Source organism: Halichoerus grypus, chromosome 10 (genome assembly GCF_964656455.1).
Source record: "Halichoerus grypus chromosome 10, mHalGry1.hap1.1, whole genome shotgun sequence".
Classification (NCBI taxonomy): domain Eukaryota; kingdom Metazoa; phylum Chordata; class Mammalia; order Carnivora; family Phocidae; genus Halichoerus; species Halichoerus grypus.
In genome coordinates this window covers 26,482,042-26,491,416 of record NC_135721.1, presented here as the reverse complement: position 1 = coordinate 26,491,416, position 9,375 = coordinate 26,482,042, and the positions used below count along the sequence as shown (strand labels likewise).

The 9,375-nt window shown below is 44.0% G+C and overlaps 1 protein-coding gene across 12 annotated transcripts in view; it reads right to left on the bottom strand.

Moving 5' to 3' along the window:
• Positions 1–1,023: 1,023 nt before the first annotated feature.
• LTBP1 (latent transforming growth factor beta binding protein 1) overlaps positions 1,024–9,375 on the bottom strand; it is a 389,022-nt gene continuing 380,670 nt past the window's right edge. For all 12 annotated transcript variants that reach the window (XM_078056161.1, XM_078056162.1, XM_036119099.2 and 9 more), the window contains 3 exons: positions 7,126–7,248; positions 3,225–3,374; positions 1,024–2,040 (listed from right to left, as the gene is read on the bottom strand). In XM_078056161.1, the coding sequence (XP_077912287.1) occupies positions 1,859–2,040; positions 3,225–3,374; positions 7,126–7,248 (455 nt within the window). In that variant the 3' untranslated portion in view covers positions 1,024–1,858. The remainder of the gene's footprint in view (positions 2,041–3,224; positions 3,375–7,125; positions 7,249–9,375) is intronic.

The window sequence follows — 9,375 nt, the reverse complement described above, 5'->3', positions numbered from 1 at the left end:
TGCCTCTTCTTCTGCCTTTAAAGCCAGCACAGCAGGGATATCTTTCTCACCTGCATCTCACACCTCCTCCCAGACTCTCCTTTTCTATCTCCCTCTTCCACGCTTGTGATTACACTGGGCCTACCTGGATAACCTCCCTATTAAGGCAGCTGATTAGCAACCTTAATTCCATTTGTGATCTTAATTTCCATTTGTCACATACAGCAACATATTCACAGGCTCTAGGGAAGACGACATGGATGGACATCTTTGATATCCCATTATTCTTCCTTCTACAGGTATTAGAAACCAAAGTCCTGTATTTCAGGAAAATGTTACATGAGATTATCTGCTGGGTATCCCTATACATAGTTTCATTGTTTTTCTTTAAACTCAGATGCTTTTATAAAGTAAAAAAATGGATCCTGAAACTCACTTTAACAATTGCGTAACTATAGTTGGCTATTAAGCAGGGACTAGGACCTCGAAAGCAGTTTTCCCTGCTCCTGTGACATCTACCTGTGATCTGTATCTGTGCCATTTGCCAGGGCTGCATTAACTAAGGACCACAGACTGGGCGGCTTAAACACAAATTAATTTTCTTATAATTCAGGAGGCTAGAAGTTTGAGATCAAGGTTCTGCAGGGCTGACTTCTTCCGAGGCCTCCTCCCTTGGCTTGGAGATGGCTGTCTTCTCCCTGGGTCTTCATATGCGCTTTCCTCTGTGTGTCTGTCCTCATCTCCTCTTCTTATAAGGATACCAGTCATATCGGGTTAGGGCCCACCCCAAAGACCTCATTTAACCTTAAGTACTCTAAAAACCCTGTCTCCAAATACAGTCACATTCTGAGGTCCTGGGGGGTTAGGACATCAACATATGAATTTGAGGGGGGGGGACACAATTCAGTCTCTAACAATATCTAACAGATTTAATAATTAACCTGCAAAAGACTTTACGTTACTAGAGAACCACTCGTAAAAATAAATGGGGGAGGGGATACAACTTGTACACAGATACTCACTGACAGTTACTCTCAGGTAGAATTTTTTTTTTCTAAAAAAATGGTGATTTATTTTGCTTTAACATACAATGGTAAATACGGTGGGATCATCAAGTTTTCCAACAATTTTGCTGGGCTTACTTTACACAATTACAATACTAACGTAAGCTCATTAGTTCTTCCATTTCAATGCAGGAAAGGATCCAATTGATGCCTACTAGCAGCTTGGCTAAGAATGGACATTAAAATCAGACAATACACCGTAAATATAAAGTACTTTCCTCCAAATGTGTATAAAAGTTTTGAAACAAAAATCACTGCCTGCTCCACAGGACAGACAGTGTGGATTTTAAAAATGCTCCAGACCAGGAATAACATAACCCTGTGTAACAATACTTATAATACAGCTTAACAATATTTTATCAAAGACTTGTGCACTTGAGAATGAAAAAAAAAAAAAATCTGAAGAAAAACAGTAGCCAAGGAACTGCACAACCAAAAAATGAAAATTATATAAAATATTTCCACCACTATTTAAATGCCGAATTTAATCAAGCAATAGTAGAAACAAAACAAAACAAAAACATCATAATACAACCTTCTGTTTAAAATAACAGCACTGTTCCGCCTCTTTTCCACTGAATTTTACATATGAACAGACTATATATACTGGTTTTTCAGAGAAACGTCCATTTGGTCTGTCACACCAGTCAGGCTCACGCTGGATCCTCTCATCCTCTTCCCAAGGACGCACAACTCCGCGATGTTTCCGTATTTCCGACATTCCAGGTTCGGTGCAATGTCTCAAGTATAATACATCTCTCTCTTCCCCTTTACACAGTGCAGAGTATATGGGCTTCGGTTATGTAGATTCTCTTTTACTCCAGGTCACTGTCTTTTTCTAAATTCAAGGCGGTATTCAACGGAGTGCAGTAGTTGGGTTTGTCAGAAGGTACGTAGCCAGGCAGACATAGGCACTTGTAGGAGCCTTCGGTGTTGATGCACTTGGCATTCTTGCAGAGAGACATCCGGTTGTTCAACTCATCACATTCGTTTACATCTGCAATAAGCCAAACCACGCAGGTAAACAAGCTTTCCTATGACTCCGAGAGGAAATGTAACCTACAGCTTACCTGAGGCATCGAGGCATCCGGCCGGGACACAGTCTGGCGGTTCTCTGCTTTCCCCCCAGTAAACGGGATAGTCTTTCTCACTACTGTCTGTTGCAATCACACGCAAGATAAATACAACTTTCTAGGTCCGAGAGGTTCTAGAATTTTCTTCCCTGTTATTTAAAGCAACATGAACATTTGGCCGGCTTGACATTTTATAGTCAAAACTCAAAAAAGCTGGGAGAACTTTCCTACTTCTAAATTCCCTTCTGCAGGTACAGAAAAACCGTTCAGGTTTGTCGACAGGAATACACCGAAGAAAGAACCAAACAAGTGAGCGGAGAGCCCTCGAGGCAGCCTCTGGAAAGGCTCGAGTTACCTTCTTAGGTTTCTTTCCACAGAAAAGAAATGTACTCGCAACACCTGTAATAACCCAGGTTTACCTCTTTTCCAGACCCACCGCCGACGGAGACAAACAAGACTGAAGTAGGGAAGGGGGTTGCTGCCGGAGGGAGTAGAAGAGCCACAGAAATAGGAAAAAAACCGTAATTCAAGGGCCAGGCTCTAGAAGGCGGCATGGATCACATGAGGAAGAACAAATGCATGCTTACCGGTCTTTTAAAAATAGAAGGGATGGTCATGCGAGAGACAGAGAGGGAGAGGGAGTTTTAGGAGGAACGTTCTCCAGCATGATTACCACCGGAGTTATATTTTTTTCAGACATTTACACTCCTTATGCTGGTGTCAGGTATTGGGGGAAAACATTACTTGCTGCAGAGTCAAAAGCTGAATTTAGAAGAGTCAAACTAATTACCTGGAACATTCTGTCCTTTCTTCCCGACGTACCACTATATGAGTTCTTAAATGAGCTATCCGTGTTATTTTTTAAAACTGTGGTAAAATATACAAGACATAAAATCGGCCATTTTAGCCACTTTTAAGTGGATCGTTCAGTGGCATGAAGTACATTCACACTGTTGTGCAACCATCACCACCGTCCATCTCCAGAACTTCCCTCCTCTTCCCAAACCGATACTGCAGATCTATCTTAAGTGTCCTCGACTATATGAGATCTGGCCACGGGGGATGTGAGGGCGAGAATAATCTGCCATAGGACACACGTCATCCTTACCAACACAGGTCATCTTGGCCATGTCCAAGTGATACCCATCGAAGCAGTCACAGGTGTAACCCTCCTGCACCCTCACGCAACGGCCATTCTCACACCCATTGAGGATGCCACATTCCTCAGCCTGCAACTCCTCAAAGCTATTTAAAAAACCTGGAAAGGAGAAGACAGGAGCCAGGTTAGAAAGTTGCAGCCTCTGCGGTGCCTGGGTGGCTCAGTCAGTTGGGTGGTCAGCTCTTGATTTTGGCTCATGTCACGATCTGGGGGTCGTGGAATCAAGCTCCACGTCGGGCCCTGCGCTCAGCAGGGTGTCTGCTGGAAGATTCTCTCCCTCTCTCTCCCTCTGCCCCTCCCCTCTGCTTGCACTCTCTCTCAAATAAAATAAATCTTAAAAAAAAAGAAATTTGCAGGCTCTTACACCATCTTTTAAAACTATATAATTATTAAGGTTATGGTTCATCATATATACATATTTCAGACACCTATTTCAGACGCCTTCAAGTTAGCAGTAAAATTTCAGGCTGGATATATCTGTACACAACATTAAGCACGAGATATTAAAAACTTTCTCTATATTGTGCATGAGCAGCCCCACATCTTGAATTCCGATATTCTATATTAAAATCACAAAAAATGCTAACGTATGGTTTTTATCTAAAATCCCAAATTTCCTGAGTTCTCAGTAGGGCAAGTGGCAGCACAACTTTCAGGACGGAACCACTGGAAGTCACTATCACAGTGTGGCAGACATCTGCTGGGAAGATCCATGGGGATTTCAGGCGGTGGTTTTTCACTTGGAGTTCCCCAAAGAGCAGTGAAAAGCCAGGCTGGTCTTGCCCTGTAAAGTCGGTTTGTTTGCTCTAGCTTTGGAATGAGCCTTACAAAAGGGCTCTCAGGAGATCAAAGGATAAAGACAGTAAAAGGGACTCGAAACATCCTGATAAATGAGAAAAGTACATCATACTTGTGCTTAGAAAGCCAAAAATCTTTTTCTTCGGGAAACAAAGAAGTCCTTGTTTGGCTCTTTTTATAGCTTAGATATCTTTAAACTGATTTAGGGCTAGGGTTTATGAATGTAAAAAGAGATCAAACAGGCATCAAGAGTGTTTAGCTCTCTTTCTAGAGAGAAAAGTTGTAAATATAAATCCACGGTGACACAGACACACTGTTGATGTGGGCTCACCCCCCATCCCCCACTTCTGAACCTCATCACGTATCAGCTTTAAAAAAAAAAAAAAGAATTCAAAATATGGCCATAACTCTCTATCTGGCCCTCTGAAGTAATTCTCCAGTGGAACTGCAGGGGGCAGCAAAATATCACTGCTTATGCAGGGCTGCAAGGTGTAACTCAAGTGATTTTAAAAAATTAACACATCCATGACAGGCCCTTTTAAAAATTTTGAAAGGGAAAAAAAAAAAAAAAAGAAAGGCCATCAAGACTATGTCATTAGGGCCCCAAATCCAGTTTGAGAAATACTTAAGAAAATGAAGTCTTAATCTATGAAAATATTTTCAAATTCCAGGTACTATGGCAAAATCATTTTGACTTTATAACTACTAAAAATTTCTATTATTACAGAATTTAAACGTGGAATTAAATTTTGAAAACTCCTACACATATACACATCAAGTAGACGTCCAAAAATACTTCTACAGGAGTCAGCAAAGTACAGCTCCCACTGCAAATGTGGCTGGCTCCCTACTTTTGTAAATAAAGTTTTACTGAAACACAGCTATACTCATGCACTGACATGCTGTCTGTGGCCGCTTTCGTGATATCCTAGCTGCCCTGAGTAGGCCTGCAGAGCCTTTTGCAGACCTGCAAAGTCTAAAAACTTTACTCGCTAGGCCTTTATAAGAAAAAACTGATTTCTGCTCTAGGAGTTTCTACTTTTATAAAATAGTGCCTTAACTAAAGGTACCCCCAGCTCTCAGTTCAATTTTCTTAAATAAGCAGAAGTCGGGAGATAAGAAACCTCAGCCCTCCCTCTGTGTTACTATCTACCCAATATGATCATTTCTTTAGCAGGGCCAGAAAGTCCTTGCTCCTGGTCTGGGAAGGAGGAACTATTTCTCGTAACCTGTAGTAAGTTTAAAGGCCATTGACGTAGTCAAAGCTCAAGGTCTAAGATTTGCATCTTCAGCTTCCTATGTTGCTAAAAAGGAAACTGATGTGACACCAACATGTTTATTTCTTAACATTTGTAGTGAATTAAAAAAAGAGTTTTAAAGCAACGTCAGCACTAAAAAAAAAAAAAAAAAAAAAAATACACAAGCCAGAACATTTCAGCAGGAAGGTTCCTGGAATCTGGACTCTGTCTAAGGTGACAGGGACGGTACGCAGGAGCTGCATGACGCGCCACAGCTGAGTATAGCCGTAACCTGTTATTTTGGATTTATGGGGCAGGCCAGCTGGGCTTCCTTTCAACCTTAAGATCTCTTCTCCCTTTTCATTTTTTTAAAGGTTAATGTCCATTGACCTGTAACATATTCATAGGTAAGTGTAGAAATTGTAAGTGCACAGTCTTACACCTGTCAGTGTATTAAGACACGTTTCATGAAGTAGTGCATCGTTGTATGCTGTGGATTAAGAGCAATAATCGAAGGTATTAGAAGTTAGGAGAGTGGTTATCCTTGGGGCGGGGGAGGGGGGGGCCCTGGCTGGGAAAGGGCTTCAGGGGGTCTTCTGGATGCTGCTAATGTTCTACACTTGGGTGAGGGTTACACAGGTGTGTGTTAATCAACTTGGCTAGATTGATACAATGCTGTTTTCATGTAGATTTTGAAGGCTCTTAATTCTGCTGAATGATCAATTTATGCATCCATCAAAAAACCAAAGGTAGGCAAGGAAAAGAACGAGAAGGGAAGGGAACGAAGGAAACACTCTTTGACTCAGAATTGAAGTCGCTCCAAATGTAGCCGCAAAGCTTGGGTTGCTCCTCAGGAACCAGGTCATGGCTAGCGTGCTTTGTTCACAGGTAACAGGGCCCAAAGAAAGAAGAGGTTTTATTGTAGTCTGTAATTCAGCAGTGTCTCCAAAGTCCTAACTCTAACTCCCTGGTCTGCAGGGATTCCCTGCCTTGAAAATCTGGTGTGGCTTTGCCCACTGCAAGGAGGGACCCTCTGGAAGATGAAGACGAGGCAGCCAGAATCCGCATTTCCCTATTCCCATTCTAGAAGTGAGGCAACCTATTCTTTACCAAGACTGCATTTGGAATCTGAGAAGCTGTGGCTTCCCCCAGAGAAACCTTTAGCTTGCATGGCTTCCTTATCCAAGACACTCCCATTAACCGTCAGACATTGTTTTTTCTAAATGGGATCAGGGTTCACAGAGGCACACTCCACCTTCCACAGAAAAACCCTGCCCGCAAGTCCCGGAGAAGCCGGCATGCGTCATTCCTTACTTAGTAAGGTCCGCCACGAGTGGATTCTAACAATTTCTGACCAGAAGCGCAAATTTTTTGACCTCCCATTCTGAAATATCTGTAAAGATCAACTTGGCACAGTTAACATGTCATTTGCTTGCGTGAAAAACGATGGCAATTATAACCAGGCTTTCAAGAAAACACTGCCCCTTATATTAGACCACAATGCAATGAGTAAAAAATGGTTTTGTTATGGATATTAGATCTTTTTTTTTTTTAATTTAAAGAAAGTAAACATAACAGCATCCCCACCAGCATGCCAATAACTTGATCCAGTATCTCCCAAACTCAAGCATGCATAAGGCTTACGCAGAGGGCGGGTGAAACTACCGGGTCTCACCTCAGTTTCCCATTCAGCAGGTCTCGAGTGGGGCCCAAAAGCTTACATTTCTGACAAATTCCCAGGGCTACCTTCTGAGAATCACTGAGTAACCTTTAACCATAATTTAGCTTCAACATAACTGAAAAGTTTTGCTTACGGTCCTGAATAAAGTAGGGATCAGCTTCTGGAGCATACTGTTCGCTGAAGTCGACCAAGGCATCCCGTCCATATGGGCGCCGGCGTCCCGTGACGGGGATGTTACACAGCTGGGCATAGTCGTCTGAGAAGGAAATGACAAGCAGTGTGAGACGTCATGGCTGTCTGCTGGCACCCGGACACACCCCCTCCCAGCTCCGAGCGCCGGGCACTGGCCAGGGCCCTGTCCACCACACGCCCTGTCTCCCACATGTGTGCACGACCGATGCCAGACTCGTCTCCGTCCTCTTTACGGGAGCTGCATTCACCCCCACACAGTGAAATGCTGGATAGCATAGCTAAGATTCTACACTTGGTCTACAAGACCAAACACAGCAGCTGAACATTTGGCAGAACGCGTTCCAGGAGAGTAAGGAACGGCAAAGTGAGCCAGCGTTCAGAGGGCTGTAGGCGTTCTGGAAGAATGACTTTGTCTGCAACCACCAGGTGTTATCGCTGTAAAGGCAGAGTCACATTCTTACAGACAGGTACGTTTTTCACTCAGAAGAGACAGACCAGATGTACCTCGGGTGATGCCAAAATGACACAACCAAGCAACGATGCCAGTATTAGAACTATTCTAGTTCTACCCTCAAGGCCTGGTCGGGATGAACACGGCATTACAGTAACGACGAGGATGATCGTAATAGTGCGGTAACAGCGGGAGTAAGAGGAGCACTAACAGTCGTATGATGCTTCCTCTCTACCAGGTACCGTTCTAAGCACTTACTACACGTTAAGGCACTAAAATGCTTGCACCACCCTATGAAGAGACACAATTATCACCTCCATTTTATTGATGAAGAAGCGGAAACAGTGGTTAAGTGGCAGCTGGTGTGAGGTGTTGGCAAATGTGAACTCAGTAATGAAGGTCCAGTGTGCACACTGAACATTCTGCCTCCCCTACCTGTCTCAGCTCCTTTGAAATCCTTGCCTTTACCTCTTCCACACCGCAGACAGATTCTTCTGCAGTTACCACTTTCCAGAGGCCATATTCCTAGTCTAAGCTGGGTCAGCCCCACGGCCACCTTCTTCTAAACTCTCCTGTCGTCTCCTCACAGGACCCAGCCAGCGCTTGGGATTTCGGTAGTCCTAGGCTCTTGCTTGAGTTTCGGGGCAAGGTCTAGAGAAGAAAGCTTTAGACGGGGTAGCTTTGTGTTCTGAATACATGTTGCATGGAAATATACTGCCCAAGGATTTATCTAGCAGATGGCAAAAATCCTGGGGCTCCCCAGACTTCAGCAGCTCTGCCAGAACTGGGGATTCCAGTCCGGAGGCCCCAGGACTGGATGGACACCCTCAGGACAGTCACACAAGGCCGACAGCCACACTTGCCTGGAGCGCAGATCGGGGGGAGTTTTCCTCTCTTCTGTTTCCTCCTGTGACGTATGAAACTAAAGAAATGCACTAAGGCAATAGTGTGAGCTCTGAACTCTCAGGCTTGCTTTCACCCCCCACCCCCACTTAAAGGAGGCAAAGGTGCGTGTGTGCGTGTGCACGAACACACATGCACGCACATACACTCACACAATTGTCTCCTGGAATTGCACAGAGGAAGCCTAAGGCCAGAAAAGACCCTGGACAAGTAGGATTATGGTTGCCCCTTCCTCAAATTCTCCTGGTGTGGTAGCATTCCAGGAATAGCATACGGACCCCAGATACCTCAACACTTCTGCACGACACCATTTCAGAAGAAATACTAATTTCATTAAGGAAATAGATGAACCTGGAAAAAGATCCTCGACTCCCCCCACACCCCCAAATCCATACACAACTGAAAGCAGAGAGAATACAAATGGTTGTCAGACCGGCTTCAAGTTTGAAAAAGAATTAAGGATTTCCCTGTGAGAGCAAGATTGCCGAAATGTTTACAAGTTTCAAGAGCTGAGCTCATTTTCTCTCCTGACTTTATGCTATATGTTCATTGTACATCCGAAAGAGAGACTGTTCGGTATTTTATATCCAAGCAACGGCTGTGATCCAGATATTAAAAATAAACTCATGCTCTTATTTTGTAAGACTAAATCCAGAGGTGGCTGAGCATGGTCCTATCTGACATCTGCCTGCCGGGAGGCCTCGCTGAGACTCTTGAGGGTCCCGAGCTGTCCAATAACATAGGGCCGTCCGGGGCTGCCTGGCCCGTAGGCCTGGGTCTTCCCTAGACCAGCGTTCCTCCACCGTGAAATGAGCTGGTGCCTCCCCCCCAAGCTCT